Source organism: Myotis brandtii, unplaced genomic scaffold, assembly GCF_000412655.1.
Source record: "Myotis brandtii unplaced genomic scaffold, ASM41265v1 scaffold199, whole genome shotgun sequence".
NCBI lineage: Eukaryota > Metazoa > Chordata > Mammalia > Chiroptera > Vespertilionidae > Myotis > Myotis brandtii.
Window position 1 is genome coordinate 240,828 of NW_005357414.1, and position 19,786 is coordinate 260,613.

Sequence of the window (19,786 nt, forward strand, 5' to 3'; positions counted from 1 at the left end):
TGGAGCTTGTAACTCAAATTACTCGTATGTCAAATCAACAGTGAACAAGTGAGACACGTGATGCTGGGCTGATGTTGTGGCATTCACTGTGACGTTCGCTATGCCAACTAGCGGTGGGGTATCTGAAGCTGGCTCGTAACCCGAATTTGAGCTCGCAACTCAAAGCAAAAAATCGGCCGAGAGATGGCTCGTATCTCAAAAAACTCGTTAGGACACTCGTAAGTCAAGGCCCCACTGTATATGTCTTCTCAAATTAATGTTTTGGGTTTCTTTGTATAAATACCCAGAAGTGGAATTACTGTATGCTTCTTAGTCTCTTGTTATGGCATTTGTTTTTAAAGTCTATTTTGTATGGTGTAACTACTGCTACCCTAGTTTTTTTTTTTTTTAATTCATTTCCATTTTTGTGAAATATCATTCTTCATGCCGTTTCTCTTAGCCTTTGTGTTTCTTTTGATTAGAAGTGAGTCTCTTATAGACAACATATTTAAGGGTCATTTTTTTTATCCATTCAGTCACCCTATATTTTTATTAGAGCATTTAATCTATTTATATTTAAAGTATTTGTTAATTGTCTGGAAAGCTCTTTACCTTTCCTTCCATTATAAATGATAGCTTTGCTGGGTAGAGTAATCTTGGTTGTAGGTCCTTGCTTTTCATCACTTTGAATATTTCTTGACAATCCCTCTTGCAAAAAGTTTCTGTTGAGAAATCAGCTGTATTATGGGAGCTCCCTTGTAGGTAAATAACTGCTTTTCTTTTGCTGGTTTTAATGTTTTCTCTTTGTCTTTAACCTTTGGAATTTTATGTATCTTTTTTTATGATGTATTTTTTTATGATGCCTCTTTGGGTTCATCATATTTGGGACTTTTTTCACTTCCTGAACCTGTATGTCTATTTCCTTGGCCAGTTTAAGAAAGTTTTCCATAATATTTCTTTAATTAGGTTTACAATTCCTTGTGCTCTCTCTTCTCTTTCTGGTACCCCTGTGATGCAAATGTTGATATTCTTGATGTTGTCCCAGAGGCCCCTTAAACCTTATTCATTTATAGGGGGTTCCTTTTTTTTTTTCTTTTTGCTGTTTTGATTGGGTGTTTTCTGCTTCCTTCTCTTCCAAATTGCTGATTTTATCCTCTGCTTTATCTTCTCTACTGGTGATTACCTGTAATGCATTCTTCATTTCAGTTCGTGTATTCTTCATTTCTGACTGGTTCTATTTTATGTTTTCTATCTCCATTTTGTTTCTTATCTCTTTATAGAAGTTCTCACCTAGATTATTTAGCACCCTTATAACCATTGTTTTGAACTCTGCATCTGGTAGATTGCTTATCTCCATTTTATTTAGTTCTTTTTCAGTAGTTTTGTTTTGTCCTTTTATTTGGGACATGTCTTTGTCTCCTCATTCTGACTGCCTTTAATTAGGTTTTCAATTAGGCTTCTTCTGTGTTTGGTTTTATGTATTAAAGCTTCTTTGTCTCCCAGTTTCGATAGAATGGTCTTATGTAGTAGGTATCCTGTGAGGCCCACTGGCACAACCTCATTGGTCACCTTTGCTGGGTGAATCAGGTGTGTCTTTTGTGTGGATTGTTTGTACCCTCCTGTTGTAGTTGAGCCTTGATTGTTGTTGGCACATCAATGGAAAGGATTGAGCCTCAGGCTGATTTGATGTGAGGACTGGCCATGACTATACTGGAGAAGCTGATGTGCAAAGGCTGACCCTACAGAGCAGGATTCACTTTAGCAGGGCTCTGGTGGTCTTTGAGTGTGGCATTTGTGGAGATGGTTGGGTGGTACTCTGGTGTGGTCTAAAGCTGACCAGTGGGTATGTCAGTCTGGGGCCTCTTGGAAGGTGCAGACCAAAGTCAGTCACTACCAGTGCCCTGAATGAGATCACCTGAGATAAGCTACAAAGTGATCTGCAGATGGTTGCCACTTGTGCTGGGTTTGGAGGTACCTGGGAGTGGTAACCTGAGAATTGAGGCCAGCTGCCTTTAATGCCCAGCTTTGGGCTGCTTAGGAGAGGTACCGGCATGCTGAGTCCAGACACTGCTTGTTTAGGGTTTGTGAACCTCTGAGAGATTTTGGGAAAGTCAACAGCATGAGCCAAGACAGGCCATTTGTATGGAAAAGCCAGTAGCAGCAGCTTGGGTGCATCCACACAGTGGGTGGGGCAAGTTCTCAGGGAATCACCAGGAAGTCTGTTAGCCAAGTTTATGGAGACTCAGATATGTTACCTGCCTGAACTTGCAGGGGGTTGGGGAGCTCAGCAAAAAACAAACAAACAAACAAAAAAACAACAACAACAAAAACCAAACCAAAACAAACAAACCAATGGCTTCTGCCAGCACTTCTGTCTGGGAGAAAGCTGCCTCTCTGGCCCTCGCCCTGAATTTAACCAGATATTTAGTTCCTTCCTGTATGTCCCTGGTGCCTTTTGAGCTGTCATTCTAGCACTGAAGCTCAGAGCAAGTAAATCTCAGTAGGTCTGTGCCTTTTAAGAGGAACACCTGGGATTCCAGAAGCCCTTCATCTCACTCAGCCACAATTTCTGATGGTTTTTACATCCATAAGTTATGGGAACTTCTCTTCCCAGCTCTAGAATCCTGAGCTGGGAAAGCTGGCGTGGGCCTGGGACCCTTCACTTCTCAGGGGGCCTCTGCAGCAGAGATATCCCTCCTGATTTTTAACTGCCACATGTGGGTGTAGGATCAGCCTGTTCAGCATCTCTGCTTCTTCTACCAGTCTCCTCATGGCTTCTTCTGCGTGTCCTTAGTTGTAGAATTTCTGTTCAGCTAGACTTCAGGTGGTATTGAATGATGGTTGTTGTGTAGCTTAATTCTAATTTTGATGTAGTTGTGGGAGGAGACTAGTACAACATTTACATACTCCACCATCTTGACTGGAACTCTGGGGAGTTATATTTCAATTTGTAAGGAAATAAATATTTCAGGCATGATGGGGAAATCAGAACATAGAACAGAGTTGGTGTGAATATAACATATCAGGGCATAGGGAGTTGGCTGTTAAACCTACGTCTCTGGCCCCTATTTTCCTTCTAGATATCTTTGTTATTAATGCTTAGCCAACAATCCTGCTTATAGGAGCCAAATACAATGTGTCTTAAAATTAAACAGATTTCTTCTCCTCAGCTCCCTGTCTCACAATAGATTCAATTCTATTCTATTCTATTCTCCAGGCCCAGCACCTTTGATTCTTCCCCCTCTTTAATTCCTCATGTCCACCATATACTGCTGCCATTGTTGTTGTTGAACCTTTGAAACATCTCCACATTACTCACACAAAAGTTCCTTCCTTTCCCTAATCATCTGATACGTGAATTATTTCATAGACTCCTAAGTAGTATCTCTGTTTCAAACATCTGTTCTGGTGCCACCACATTTCTTGTCCTAAAACTCCATTTCCATTGTGTTACTTATCTGCTACAAAATCTTCAGTGGTTCCACACTGCACTTATTGACACCCTTTCCCACCATGGTATTGCTGAGAGTAAAAAGAGAGACAAACAGAGGGCCAAGGGCTGTGTTTGAGGGAGGACAGCAATAAAATGCAAAAACCAGAAGTAATAGTCTTCACTGAGAAAAATGTCAGTCCTCTAATGCCTGACTGCTAGCTAATGAGTTAGTCTTCAGCCAGTATAGGTTGATATATCTTCCATTGTGGAAGGGGATTTTCTAACTCAGTGCTGATATTTTCTACAGTTACTCAATTCCTTCCATTTCTAGTAGTCGCTTTAGTAATATCAATTGAAGGTGTCATTATTGAAACTTTCCTTTGTACTAATACACTTGGCCAAGCATTATAGTCAGTCATGTAATTCTCAAAAAAAAAACAATAATAGAGATCACATTATTTTTTATTCAGATGTTACAGATGTGGAAACAGACTCTCAGGGGTTAGGTTATACTCAAGGACACACGTCTAGTAAATGGTTAAGCCGGGATTTAAAATATTGACTGATTCCAAACTATGTGATCTTTCCACAAATTAAGAGCAGTGCAGTTTATTCTGGTTCCTGCTCCATAAAACTGGGCTTGCTTCACCTGAAACATGTTCTCAGCAGAACCACCTTCAAAAGGAAATAAATTTGAGCATTTATTTTGAGAAAACAACGTTTCTCCCTCCTTCCTACCCCTATCAGAAAGATGTTGTGAGAAAGCAATCCTGGACTTTGCCCAGCCTTCTTACAGTGGCTCTCTTCTTGAGGGAAAATAATATATGTTAAATTGCTGGAATGGGTACATATCTTAGTTTTTCAACAGGGAAGACTCTGACTTTTCTCCCTTATTTAAAGAACTCATTCTATGCTCTCCAAAACTCTGTAGAGAATATATTTAACATTCAAGTTATAGTATCTCACAGACTATGATTGAGTTTGGCCTGAGAACCAGCCATATTATCAAATTAGTGAAGAACTGTCCCTGTGCCCTCAATTCTTGCTTCCTTAATTTATGGATATTTGGAGTTTTTCCACTGAGCAGAAACAATTAGCCAAACCAATATAAACATCATGCTCAACACCTCTTTGGATCGAATGTGTGAAAACCACAGGCTCTGTCTCAGCCTTGTTCTGAAATAAGTTGAAACCACCTTGGTTCTACTTGGTTGGTCTTCCATAAAAAAAAAAAAAAAAAAAACAACCTCCTTGTGTATGTAGGGAAAGTACAGGGTATCTTTAGACTGGAATGAAGGAACACTGAGAGCATCTCAATATGAGAAAAACTGAGGAAGTAGATGAACTATGTATTGAGATCTCCCTCTGAAAGGCATTAGGAAATTAGAGAAGACAAGACAGAGAACCAACCACTAAAAGGTCACAATGAGAGGTATGTGAGGTACTAACCTTAAGGCAGTGGTTCTCAACCTTGGCTGCACATTAGAATCACCTGGGAATCTTTTTAAAATCCTGATTTCTGGGCCTCATCCTCCAGAAATTCTGTTTCTTTGTTATGGGGTGGGGCCACAACATTAGTAACAAAGAAACAGAATTTCTGGAGGATGAGGCCCAGAAATCAGGATTTTAAAAAGATTCCCAGGTGATTCTAATGTGTAGCCAAGGTTGAGAACCACTGCCTTAAGGGAATTTTGAAATGAATCTGTGAGCAAATCCCTCAAATCACCATCCATTGAAAAGAAGTGATTTATACTATTTAAGCAAACCCTACTCTCTTTGAGCCTCTATACCAGTGGTTCCCAACCTTGGCTTCACATTAGAATGACCTGGGAATCTTTTTAAAATCCTGATTTCTGGGCCTCATCCTCTGGAAATTCTGTTTCTTTGTTATGGGGTAGAGCCACATTAGTAACAAAGGATGAGGCGCAGAAATCAGGATTTTAAAAAGATTCCCAATTTCCAGAGGATGAGGCCCAGAAATCAGGATTTTAAAAAGATTCCCAGGTGATTCTAATGTGCAGCCAAGGTTGAGAACCACTGATATATACCCTTATGATTAAATGGATACCAATAATACTGGCCACTAGTTCTTGTATATGTGGTAAATGTTTTGAAAACAATTGTTAAAAAACAGCTGTAATGATTAAGACAGCTCTGAAATTATTTTCATGGCTTTTCTTAGTAGACTGGACTTGCTTTCAGTGAGCAATATTTCAAAACAGACATAAAACAAAAACCAGTGTGCTTGATTTTGAGTTGAGCTCAAGTGTTAGGATTAAAATGGGAGGGAAAGCCAGAGCTAAGTGAATTGGCATTAAATTGCTTTGGTCTCCAGTCAACAATTGGGTGTAAACAGATATCAAGCTGGCCCTTTCCTTCCTATGCCATTCTAGCCATGTGAATATGAAGCCGGAAAGTATAATGACCTTTCTAACTTGTTGCCCAGAGAGTTTTTTAATCACCACACCTGAGGCTACTTATATCCACTTTGTACGCAGTTCATCTTAATTTCTAGGGATCAGTCCAACCTCTAGATAATGGAATTCATAGTCTAGAAAATCAGTATCAACTCTGCCAGGCTGGTGACTACACTTTGTCCTTGGCCTCTCATGTAATAAACTGGACTCTGTCTTTGTTATGTGGAAACTTACTTCCCCCACCTATTCCTCATTTTTGGGAATCCATCTTCCCCATACATTTAAATCCCTATAAATTTAGGTAAATCAGACCAGTTACTTTACCAGCTATCTTTTGTCTATGCTTCTACTGTTCCATTCTGACGGAGCCAAGAATTTAAAGATGAGCACTGAGTCAAGGGCATGCATAATCATTCAGAGAATCTAGTGAATCAAGACTGTGCTAGGCCAAGCTTGGCAACTGTGCTGCATAGCTGAGGGGTGCAAGCTGAGGGGAGTGACAGACATGGCACAGATACCATCCTCTCAGAGAGATCTGTGGCATAAGGGTAGTTACATGCCATGATGGTTACTCTGTCTGCTATTGTTTCATGGTATTGTTTATGGCCCCCAGTCATTTTGGTGACTCACAGATCTTGCTGATCACTTTCTAATGTCAACTAGATCAAGCAGGACAAAAGCCAAAATGATATGTGTAAGTTATGGTGTCTACTTTCACCTTTTCCTGTTCCTCTTTTCTCTGCCACAATTTTTCACCCTCCTTTCTTACCCCCAGTAGAAAGTTGTCATAGGAAGGAGTCCCAGAAGAAATTCATTTTAAAATGGAAGAGTAATGTAGAAAAAAAACTGAAAACAAACCCAAAAAACACATAGGTGTTGGACTCAGAGAAACCCACCTTCAAATTCTGACTTTGCTACTACCCCTTAAACTGGAAGAAGCTTGTTTCCCCATCAAAAGTAAGAATATGACTGGCTTCCAGTCAAGACAGCAGATAGGTAAACATGGTACTCACACCCACAATCACATCAAAATTACAACAAAACTTCAGAACAACTATCCTTTAAAACCACCTGAAATGTATCTGAACAGAAGTCCTATAACTAAGGATATAAACAACCCATGATGAACCCAGCTGTTGTGGCTCAGTGGTTGAGGGTCAACCCAGGAATCAAGAGGTCACAGGTTTGATGCCCAATCAGGGCAAATGCCTGGGTTGGGCCCCTGCATAACAGCTCCTCTGCTGTGGGGCAGCCAGTTATCAAATCTGATGAGCCTGTGACTAAGTATCTCCCACTTATGTGACAACAACAGTCAAGACTAAACTATAACGGGAGGGTGCACACAGACCACAAGGAGTTGTACTTAAAGCATCCAGATTGAGTGAATGGGGACGCTCGGCACTATAGGACTATTACATAAGGCCAATCTATAAAGACTGGGAGATGCAGCAACTCCACCTAATTAATTGAAATAGGCAAAGGGAGGCAGCCAAAATGAGGAGACAAAGAAACATGTCCCAAATGAAAGAACTGAATAAAACTCCAGAAAAAGAATTAAACAAAATGAAGACAAACAATCTACTAGATGCAAAATTCAAAACACTGCTTATAAGGATGCTCAATGATCTCAGTGAGAACTTCAACAAAGAGGCAGGAAACATAAAAATTGAGATAGAAAACATAAAAAGTAACTAGTCAGAAATGAAGAATACACTAACTGAAATGAAGAATGCATTACAGGTAATCACCAGTAGAGAAGATGAAGCAGAGGAAAACAATCAGCATTGGGAAGAGAAGGAAGCAGAAAGAGCCAAGTGAAAAAAGAATTTAAAAAAATGATGAGGACAGTGGGAGGGGTAAGGGCAGAGGGTGGGGTGGGAACTGGGTGGAGGAGAGCTATGGGGGGAAAAAAGAGGATCAACTGTAATAATCTGAACAATAAAGATTTAATTTTAAAAAAATAAAATAAATTAAAAAATGAGGATAGTTTAAGGACCCTCCAGAGCAACCTCACAGTATACCAACATTAGAATTATGGAGATGCCAGATAAGGAAGAAAGAGAGCAGAAATTGAAAACCTATTTTAAAAAAATAATCATGGAAAATTTCTCTAACCTGATATAGGAAATAGACATTGAAGTCCAGGAAGCACAGATGCACCCAAAGAGGTCACACTAAGACACATGATAATTAAAATGCCAAAGGATTAAGGCAATGATAGAATCTTAAAAGCAGCAAGAGAAAAGCAGTTAGTTACCTACAAGAGAGATACCATAATACTGTCAGCTGATTTCTCAACAGAAACTTTGCAGGCCAGAAGGGAGTGGCAAGAAATACTCAAAGTGATGAAAAGTAAGGATCTGCCACCAAGATTACTCTTCCCAGCAAAGCTATCATTTAGAATCGAAGGTCAGATAAAGAGTTTCATAGATAAGAAAATGTTAAAGCAGTTAATCACCACAAAACCAGTATTACAAGAAATGTTAAAGTGTCTTCCTTAAGAAGAAAAAGAAACAAAGGTCAAAATATGATTAATACAATTGTAATAAATTACATTGTATCCACAATTACTTTAAATACAAAAGGATTAAACGCTCCAGTCAAAACACATATGTACAAGAAATGTACAAGAAAACAGAACCCTTACATATGTGGTCTATAAGAGTTTGACTTCAGATAGAAGACACACATAGAATGAAAGTAAAGGGATGGAAAAAGATATTTCATGAAAATGGAGACAAGCAAACAAAAAGGCTGAGTAGCAATACTTATACCAGACAAAATAGACTTTAAAACAAATGCCATAACAAGAGATAAGTAGATTCAGCAATTCCACTTCTGGGTATTTATTTAAAGAAACCCAAAACGCTAACTTGAAAAGACATAAGCATCCATATATTCATTGCAACATTATTTACAACTAGAGACCCAATGCATAAAATTCGTGCAAGCACCTCGGCCCTGGCAGCCCTGGCTTCATCTGGAAGGTCATCTGGAAGGATGTCCAGAAGGTCATTTGGCTGTCCAGTCTAATTAGCATATTATGTTTTTATTATTATAGATAGCCAAGGTATGGTAGCAACCTAAGTGTCCATCAAGAAATGAATGGATAAAGAAGTGGTGCATATATACAATGGGATATTAAATGGTTATTAAAAATAATAGAATCTTGCCATCTGTAACAACATGGATAGACCTAGATGGTATTATGTTAAGTGAAATAAGTCAAAGAAAGACAAATGCCAGATGATTTCACTTATATGTGGAATCTATAAAACAAAATAAATGAACAAGCAGAACAGAAACAGTCCCATAGATACAGAGAACATTTTAAGGTTGCCAGATGGGAGGAAGGTTGGGGAACTAGGTGAAAAAGTGAAGGGATTAAGAAGTGCAAATCTGGTAGTTATAGAATAGTTATGGGGATATAAAGTACAACATAGGGAATATAATCAATAAGATTGTAATAAATGTTTATTGTATAAGGTGAGTGCTAGATTTATTGGAGCGATCACTTCATAAGTTATATAAATGTCTAATTGCTATGTTATACACCTGAAAGTAATATAATATTGTATGTCAACTGTAATTGAAAAATAAAAAAATTAAAAATGGTTGAACTATTTCTAAAAAAATAAGAAAACAACTAAATGTGGAGAAAGAGGGGGGGGGAGGAAAATAGAGATAAAAACTGGTAAACAGAAAAAGACAGACGCTCATATTATAGACATTCAGTAAACATTAATGATTATCCTGGTTTTTATTGGTAAGATTGATAAGATGGCTTAGGTCACAGTGGTTCTCAACCTTCTGGCCCTTTAAATACAGTTCCTCATGTTGTGACTCAACCATAAAATTATTTTCGTTGCTACTTCATAACTGTAATGTTGCTACTGTTATGAATCGTAATGTAAATATTTGATATGCAGGATGGTCTTAGGCGACCCCTGTGAAAGGGTCGTTCGACCGCCAAAGGTGTCGCGACCCACAGGTTGAGAACCGATGGCTTAGGATATTGAAAAGTTCCTGATGTTGTAGAGGAGGAATCTTTTTTTAACAAAGTACCTTTTTGTAGAGGGGGGAAATTTTTAACAGTACAATGAGAAGAAAGGAGTGAAAGACTTTGGACTATGAGTAAATAAAAGGTGACAACAGTGAAACAATGCTGTGGTTCTAAGGAGAGAGAGACAATTAAAAGAGGGCAAAGACTTCCCAAATGCATTTCCAAATTGCAGCTGAGAAATAGAAGCTCAGAGACAAGAGTGAAGGATTTTAGTAAAAAATAATAAAGGAAAACAAGGGATATCATAAAGTCGTATTATTTTCAGCCACTCTCAAAATGAACTGTGACAGGCTTTCATTTGGATTTGCCCATTTAGGACCATGCACAGTTTTGCAGACCACATTTCTGCTTTTTCCCTGCTAGTCCTTTTACTTGACATTTATATGAACTAGCTTCAGAATCTATATCAAATGGCATTCTCCCAGGTTTTTCACATGAAACCCATAGAAGAAATGCATATATGAATATATTTTACCTACTTTGTAAATGTAAGCATTCCTTCAACTGATGCATGGCTACATTTTCTCATTTCTCTAATGTCCATGTTTGGGTTTCATTCTGTCAGGAAATATGAGAAAGCATCTGCATTTTTCAGCAATGTAGTGAGTGGCAGTTAAATGATTAAAAACTGATTTCCAAAATGCTTGTTGAGTGTTGATGACAAAATGAAGTCCTCTATAGATAGCTTAAAATTGTCTAGCTTGGGTTGGTGGTGGCAGGGAGACATATATGAACATATAGATGGAATATGTATTAGCCCTAAAATTTTGGGGTGAGAGAGTTTCAGAAGATATTGAAAAAAATAATTAGAAGTTGCAAAAGAACCTGTGTGTGCAGCTCTATGGCCAATAGGTGGAAACTGACTCACATGTAGATGTACTGTGGTTAATAATTTTCCACATTTTGGTAAGATTGGTAAGCTCATTGTCAGCTAGATAAGAATGTAAGGGGTGGGGAGAGATAGTTTTCACTTTGTAGCATGGCTGACAAATGCTGGGAAACTAGAATCTGTTGTCGCCAAAGGATACAGCAATCATGTGGAACAAAATGTCAGAACTTACCTACGAATACCTACATCTGTTAGACTTCCTGGCTGATGTCTGGGCTTATTGGGGATACTTTGATTATGTCCACTCAGATCTCCAAGATTGCTCTCCCTCTTGAATACTAGGGGACAGGTTCTGCTGGGGAGGTCCTCATGCAGTGTAGGTAGTCCAGTAACTCCTTCCTTTTCCCTAAGAGTAACTGATTACTTTGCCCCTCTGTGGCTCCACAGAGAATATTTTGCCCCTCTATGGCTTCTTGAGAATATTATTCTAATAAGGTGGTTAGAAAAAGCCAAGAATCATATGATTTCACTCATATGTAGGATATAAAAATGAAACTCATGGACACAAACAACAATATGGTGATTACCAAAGGGAAGAGGGTAGAGGTTAGTAAAGGGTAAAGGAGGAAAACTATATGATGACCGAAGATGATTTGACTTTGGGAAGTGGGCACACAATGCAATATGCAGATCATGTATCATAGAAATGTACCCTTGAAACTTATATGACCCTATTAACCAAGATTACCTCAATAAATTTAATTTAAAAATGAAAAAAAGGTTCATTGGATCTTTATTGAGCATCTACTCTGTGCCAGGCATTATTCCAGTAACTAGGATGCAACATTAAACAAAATAGGGAAAACCCTTTGCTCTCTTGGCACTTACATTATTTTGGGAATCAAATATCCTCAATAGATCTTTGTACTTGTTATTCTGGTGACCATGTTAGGCGTATCTCATAGAGGATGATGATTGAAGTGCCTCCTTTATTCACCAGAAAGCCTAGTACCCTGACTAAGCTTAGCTCCCTCAGTCTCCATGCTGTTTGGCATGGGTCATGTTCTTCTTTGGGTGGCTTATATTGTATGTGAACATAATATTGTAAGCTTGCCTGGCCTATCTGTCTCTATCTTCCACCATGTCCTTTCTCTCCCTCCCCAGTGCTTTAATTTAAGCCATCATTGACTCTCACTTGGACTACTGCATTGTCTTCTAACCCATCTTTGCTTCTACCCTTTCCTTACCCTACCCCACCCCATCCAAGTCTTACCACAGCAACTGGAGTAGTAGTTTTAAAATGCAAATGTGATGGTATTACTCCCAGATTTATTTTACAAATCAAACTAAAAATGAAAAATGAAACATCACAAAGAGCCCCCAGGCTTTGGCCTTTATCCTCCTCCCAGTCTTATTTCTTAGAACTCACTGCTGGCACCCTATGACTCAGTCATTTTGAGCTACTTGCTCTTCTGTAAACATTCTGTATTCTTTCACACCTGCATGTCTTTGGCCCTATTGGTGCAATTCTAAAGTCTAGAATACCATTTTTACCCTCTCTGTCTAACTAGCTCCAATTCATCATTTTTATGACTTTATTGAGATACAGTCACAGAGCAAACAATTCACTCATTTAAAATGTACAATTCAATGATTTTTCGTTCAGCCACAGAGTTGTGCAACAATAACCACTATTTAATGTCAGAACATCTTTATCCCCCTAAAAGAAACTGCACCTATTAGCAGACACTCTCTATTTCCCCCCAGCTCCTCCTTCCCCCACCCATCCTAGCCAGCCCCTGGCAACCATTAATCTACTTTCTGTCTCTATAAATTTGTGTATTCCAGAGTAATTTTCAAGACTTTTTCTGGTGTTGCCTCCTCTTGTTTGCCTCCCAGTCCCCTGATTTCAAAGTCTCTCCTCTGGGCTCCAATAATACCCCTTACATGGCTTTGTCACAGCACTTAGCCTGCTGTATTCTTTCCTGTGTCCACACAGGAAATGACTTACTTATCTCTGAAACCCCAATGTATAGTGCTTGGCCTGGCTTAGAGAAAGTACCCTGTAACCACTGGCTAAATGAATGAATTATTTCCAGGAATCTCAGACATGGAGAAAGGTCTCTCAGTGAGTGAGTGAGAGATGAGTGAATACACAGGAAAAGCCAGATAGTGGATGTCTAAGTCCCTACTTTTCAGCCCACTTGCACTTGGACAAATGCAGCAACCACCACACTGATGTCTATTTCCTTTCTATAGTTGGTATTCAGGTTGCAGAATCTAGGGAAGCATTACCGTAAGTGGTGCAGGGGAAGTATATCCTTAGGAACTGTTTATGATACAACAGTTTATGCTTTACCTGTGGGACTAATAGCAACACTCTCAGGCCATTGTCCTGCTTAACTTGTTGGATTTTTTTTATTTCCTCTCTTTCCTCTCTCTCTCTCTCTCTCTCTCTCTCTCTCTTCCCCCCCTCTCTTTCTCTCCCTCCCTCCCTTCCCCCATTCCTGCCTTCCCTTCTTCTTTCTTTCTCTCCTCCTCCATCCCTCTTATTCCACCCTCACACCATTGGAATATTTGACTTTATATTTGTAAAGCACATTTCAGAGTATCTCTGATTAATAACATAGTACTTAAATTTTTTTTTTTAAAAAAACACATACCTTAGCATGAGCTATCTGAATAGGAATCCACTTTGAAAGCTGTTTAATTGTTCTACTCAATGCGCTACATTTCTTTTTACTTGATTGGATATTTGAAAAGCTTATTAGCAAAGGAATAAAAAACAATTGCAAACACAATGGAATATGAAGATTTTAAATACTAAATAATCTCAATTTTAGCATTTTATTGACTAGAAACAGATTGGGGTGCATTCTGACTTTGGCCACCATTGTCTGCCTTTCTCTATTTCTGTCTCTATTTCAAATTCCCCATTCTTCTCTTCTCCAAATCTCTACCCTATTTCCCCTCTCCTCCATTCCTTATCTCTTTCTCCCACTCTTTTTTTTCTTTCCTCCACCCATTTTGCTGTATGAGCCTTTTTTATGCTTCATTCTGTGTTTCTCCTCCACTTTTTAATTCTTCTTCCTGACTAGTCCCCTTTTCTCTTTCTTTCCTTTTGTTCTTTTTGCTCAGGATGAGGTAGGGAAGAGACAGTGTGTGGGGAGGGGAGAGGGTAGGTTGAGCAGGAAAAGAGAGAGTGGAGGGAGATTGACAATGGGGCTGTCCTGAACCCGCCACATCATCTGCTACCAAAAGGGATGTGCCCTGGTTCTAACCACCCATATTTCCTCTCCTTTAAGCTAAGGCACAAAATTCCTTTGTGACTCACTTTTTTATCACTTACAAAATTGAAGCAAAATAATATGTTTCCAGACTACCTCACAGAAATGTTGTTAGGGTCAAACTTGGTAATGAATATGAAAAAGGTTTGAAAAGAACCAGACCCTGTAATTGGAAGCACTCAAGGGAAAGGGTGGGAGGATTGCTGCCTTGCACTGCTCAGGGATCTGATTAACGTGAGGACTGCACTTCTTGTCTTTCTGAGGAATGTGTTTCTTTTCACCTTTGTCCTACTCATCAAATAACTTGTTTGTATGTGTGCCTTGTTTGAATGTCCTTAGTGTCTGCAGAGGGGAAGGATAACGTGTTCCTTTGTATGCTGTTGATTTTTATCCATTCCTTTTCTCTTGCCTTGGGCTAGCAAATGGAACCTCCAGCAGCCAGCTCTCTACCCCCAAGTCTAAGCAGTCTCCCATCTCTACACCTACCAGTCCTGGCAGCCTCCGGAAGCACAAGGTATTATGTCTCTTATACCTTACTAAACCCCTTTACACTTGGACTTTTTTGATTGGCTTGGTTACAGTTTTCTCTTCCATCAGCTTCAATAGCACATCAAGGCTAGAATTTCTTTCATCTGGTCTATTAGTGTGAAGCCCTGGGAATCAGCAGGGGCTGAGCTTCCATTCACTTTTATATATTCCTCTGACCCCTGGTTTATTTACTCCTGATTACATTTACCCAAAAGGTAGGGTCCCAAATATGCATTCTGAGCTAGTGGTGTCACCAAATAATTCACTCAGGGGATGGGATGAGCACTTGTCTGTCCAATTCAGAGGCATGGTGAAGAGGGCCTTAAAGGCCACTTATGTCTCATAGGCACCAGTCAATAGAAGTGACATAAATATAGCACTCAAAGAAAGTTAGCACTAAGTTAGTTCCTTTAGATTTTCCAGACATCAAAATATGAACAGATCCTAGTTTCACTATGTATTTGCAGACAGATTCTGATGCAGCATAAGAGGAGAGGGCACATGTATACTGCATTGGTCCTAGGCATCATGTGCACTTCTAAGTCATCTCAAATAAATATACCATTAAAATAATAGAAGTGTATAGATTCTCTAGCTCCACTTTTAAAATAGATTCATATCCAGAAATCTCTTCTGTATAGAAAATCTGGAGTGGTTACTACCTTGTACCTCATCTCTGAGATGTTATAAATGTGGTTTCTGCTCTGATTACCACATTCTAGAGCAGTGTCCTCTAGGATTCTCTTGTATTTTGCCTGTTCACAAGACTCAGTGTGAGATGGGAAAGGCAAAATTCACCAATGTGGCCAACTGCTTCACAGAACCATAGATGGTCAAAGCTGGAGATCTTAGATGGAAATAAACTAGTTTCATTTGATTCTCTCTGTGATCTTCTGAGGTTAATATTTTACTACTACAGAGGAGGAAATTGCAACTTAACAAGGTTGTTATTTAGTACAGTAACATAACTAGGTAGTAGCAGACAGAAGACTGGTACCCAGATTATTGCCAGTAATATGGCTGGAGTCAGTTTGTACAAGGTTATTTGACCTGACTGTACATTGCTTCCCAACTCTGTGCTCAGTGACATTGTGTTGGTAACTAGAACACAGCTGTTATAGGAAGATTTACACCATGGAAATCAGCAAAGACTACAAATCAAGGTTGTTTTGTTCCTACATAAAGTCAGTGGTTAAAGATTTAACAGTACACCACTACCTGACATCCACTTTCATTTCCTTTTCTCTGCATTGGGGTTTTAATTTCCTGGTTAATCTGACCATTACCTGCTCCATCATTCCTAATGTCTGTTGTATTCCTTGAGTGACCCTTTTAACCTATGGTATTGACCCTGACCAGAACCTTCTAATTGTCCTGCTGAACTATTTGGTTTCCCCAAAGGAGGAGATGCTGAACTGTCTATGTAGCCAACATTACCCAGAGATTGTGAGGTGAATGAAAATTAATTTTGCAGTGAGATTTCAGTTATTCTTTTTAACAGCAAAGCTTATTTAATGTGGACATTCCAAGATGGGGAGTAGCCTAATTCTACTTTTCCACTCTCCACACAGAACCTCCTATATGCTACATTACTTATTACTATATATTTGCCCTATGCATTTCTGCCCTTACATTTTCTCTGAGAAGTGTGACCTATCCCAGCACCTTATATTAGTACCTACCCCGAATAGCTGGGAAAAGCATGGGAATATATTTGGTCTGCACTCGTGAGTCATTCAGCTTTTCAGTTGACATGTTCAGTTCATTTAGGCTGAAGATCTATTATTCGTAAGCCCATTGATGTGAGTGACGGCATTGTTAAACCATTTCTCCTGGTTGGGTTTGCAGGCTTGCTTATTTATTTATTTAGCAGTCAATTCTAAATATAATTTAACTACTGAAAGACTAGAACAAGATATAGGTGGCAATATTGTCAGACCTTCACTGTTTTCTTAACTGTGGAATATTCAGTGTATCATTTTATTTTTAAAATAACTCTTTTAATGACAGTTAAGCAAACAAACATTAAGTACTGAATTATATAATTTTTAGAGCAAACTTTTAAAAAATTATATTTTGGTTTAATTCTAAGTCATTTTTGAGCTTTTTACTTTGATATCTTTTCATATTTACAGAAGTTGCAAAATAATAAAGAACTTCTGTATAGTCTTTACATAGATTGACCAGTTGTTTACATTTTGCCCCATTGAGTTTATTTTTTGTGTTCTCTCTCTCTCTCTCTCTCTCTCTCTCCTCTCTCTCCACACCACACACACAACACACACACACACACACACACACACTTTACTATTTTTTTAGCCATCAAAATCAGGAAATTTGCTCTGCTGTGATACTATCATCTACAGTCCATATTCGAATTTTATCAATTGTCCTAGTAACATTATTTTTCTGGCCAGGATCCAATTCAGGATGACACAGTGCCTTCAGTTTTTATGTATCTTTAGTATTCTTTAATCTAGTACTGTTCTTGAGTCTTTTTAAAATCTTTTAGGACACTGTATTGTACAAGTGAAGAGTACAGGCCCATTATGTTGGGGAATGTTTTTTAAATTTAGGTTTGTCTATTGTTTTCTTGTTATTAAATTCAGATTATGCATTGGGGGCAGAAGCATCATAGAAGTAATTCTGTGCCTCTCTTGGTGCATCCTATCAGGAATCAAAGATGGAAAGTGAACTGGTTTTCCTAAATAAGATAAAAAGTGTCTTGTGATCTTGGCTCAGCCCCCCTGGGGCTCTAGTCTCAACGTAATGCTCCTCCTTTCACACAGCTACCTGAACCTTAGCACCATTAAGGTCCTTGGGCAGTGGACCTAAGCAGATCTCATCTGAATGTCCATCCAAGTGGACCTGAAAGGTGTGAGTCATGGTGGAGACAGGAAGCAGGTGGCTAAGGCCATGACTTTCCTCCTGCGCAATTGGAAAGAAACTTGAAGTCCCAGCATCCCTTTGGTAATTTTTGATGGCTGTGGCAGGGCCCAAAGCTGTAATCAGCCTCTTGGCTTCCCCTCTTAAGCAGCTCATGGAGAATCCTCTTTTTAATGCAGCTGTGATGGGGTTAGCCAAAGTCCGCATACTCAAGTGCTACAATATGGACACAAAGTAAATCCTTGTATAGTTAATGAGAACAACATTTTGCATTTCTATACTGCTTAATCTTTTTGCATAGCCATTTTCTCATTTACCTTTGTGATAACCCTGTGAAAAAGATAGGGCAGGTAGCATTTCCATTTTATAGGTGATAAAAAGGAAGGGCTGAGGTTAAAGACAGCCCTAGTATGATTCAACAATTGGGAGAAGGTAACATATTAAAGATGTACAAAAAGCATAGAAACATAGGGAACATTTTTCATTTATTTTTATATTTTTCCAGATTAGTGATTGTACTCATGGCTTTACATTTGGAGGCATTTTGCTTGCAAAGTTGTCTCAAGAGTGGAGGAAAATATATTTGACATATTATCTGAAAATGTAACTAATATTACCTAAATATACATTTTTTTCTCTGCGTTTCCAGACTTTTTTTGTCATCCTGTAAGTGCTTGGAGAGATAGTTGGATGAATAAAGCAGGATCCTGACCCTTAAATCACAGATACCTCTCTAAGTGGATTTTGGTAGTATAATCAAGAGCAAACAAAAGGACTACAGGAGCACAAAAGAGGTTGGGAGACAAGGAGGGCTTTACAGACTAAGTGACATTTAAGTGGGCCCTTGAAGCCTGGGTAGGCTTTTGATTACTGATGAAGAGAACAGGGAGTTTCAGCTTTAAAAAAGTTTACTCACATGTGGAATTTAATGAACAAACTGAACTACCAAGAAAATAGAGACAGACTCATAGATGGAGAGCAGGCAGACAGCACTGGTGGGGCAGCCAGGGGGGAGAAGGGGGAGGGTAGATTGAGCAAAAAAAAAAAAAGAGAGAACTCATAGACAACAGTGTGGTGATTGAAGCGGGTAGTGGTGAGGGAGGAGGAAGAGGGCAGAGAGGGGATAAATAGTGATGGAAAAAATAAAATAAAATAAAATTTAAAAAATCAGCAAAAACAAAGCCAAACCATAAGAAAAATGCAGAGCACATTTGGGGAAAAGCAAACCCAAACTAGAAGCCAGGTTTCTCAAAACTCCTCTTTGACGTTCCTTGGACTATAAGCTTCTTGGATCAGAGACCAAGATTTTGTTTCCTCTAATGCAAAAATATCGCCAGCACAGCTGTATTTGTTACAAACATTTTGTTCTGTAGGGCTCCAAGGGACTAAGCAAATGAATTTCAGGTGCAAATTATTTGTATTGTTAAGCAATATGTGTATTTCTGTATTTTTACATATCAATCAACAAAAACAGAATATTGAGATAATTCTTTTTCCTGAACATTGTTTTACCCATACAAGGTAATATATTTTGAATATTAAATAAATTGATGGAGGACAGAAGTTCATACTTAGGCCTAGTCATATGGATTATTTCCATAGCCTGTATCTAACTGTACCCATTCCAAGACAGAGCAGCTGCTAGTGGAGTCTCCTCAGGTTTCTACCCTGAGGCCTGTTCCTCTGTCCTCTGAGATAAGAGTCTGGAACAATCTTCTCATAATTATTTCCACTAACCAACCAGCTACATTGAAGGATCTGTTACATGAACAATTAAGAGCAGGGGTGAATGCTGAAGCCCAGTGGTTCAGAGTGATGGGACTCAATGATGGTGGTCTCCATAATGAAAAGGCCCTTTTATACTGCTTAAAAAATGTCCAGGGAGTTCACTAACTTGGCAGTGTCTAATTTTTTATGCTTTGGTATAAAGAAAAAATGCACTGATCTGAATTACATTTTATAGATTTTTATAACTAGAAGGAACTCTAAAGATTGTATAGCCCACATATTCCATGATTTTCAGATATAAGAACAAAGGCTCTGAAAGGGGGGAAGTTAAAAGGCAAAGCTAGGCCTAGAACTTAGAGCTCCTGATTCTTAATCCTGAGCTCCTTCTACTACAGTGGACTTGCATTCTGTGTAAATTTAACTTGTGGAATTCATCAATAGTTACAATTTAGTCAATAAAAAAACTACTACAAAACTGTCTCATATTTGTACACATGCTGAGTATTACTATCTGCATTATACATTGCATATTGATGTATAGGGTTTCATACTTAAGAATCACATAAATAGTATTTAATTGTCAAGGTGAGATTTTCAAAGATACTATTATTTTTAAATAAGAGTTTATTGAGATAC

At 38.6% G+C, this 19,786-nt stretch overlaps 1 protein-coding gene across 5 annotated transcripts in view; it reads left to right on the plus strand.

Moving 5' to 3' along the window:
* DCX (doublecortin) overlaps positions 1–19,786 on the plus strand; it is a 159,842-nt gene that overhangs the window by 131,825 nt on the left and 8,231 nt on the right. For all 5 annotated transcript variants that reach the window (XM_005865189.2, XM_005865191.2, XM_014538813.1 and 2 more), the window contains one exon: positions 14,428–14,522. In XM_005865189.2, the coding sequence (XP_005865251.1) occupies positions 14,428–14,522 (95 nt within the window). The remainder of the gene's footprint in view (positions 1–14,427; positions 14,523–19,786) is intronic.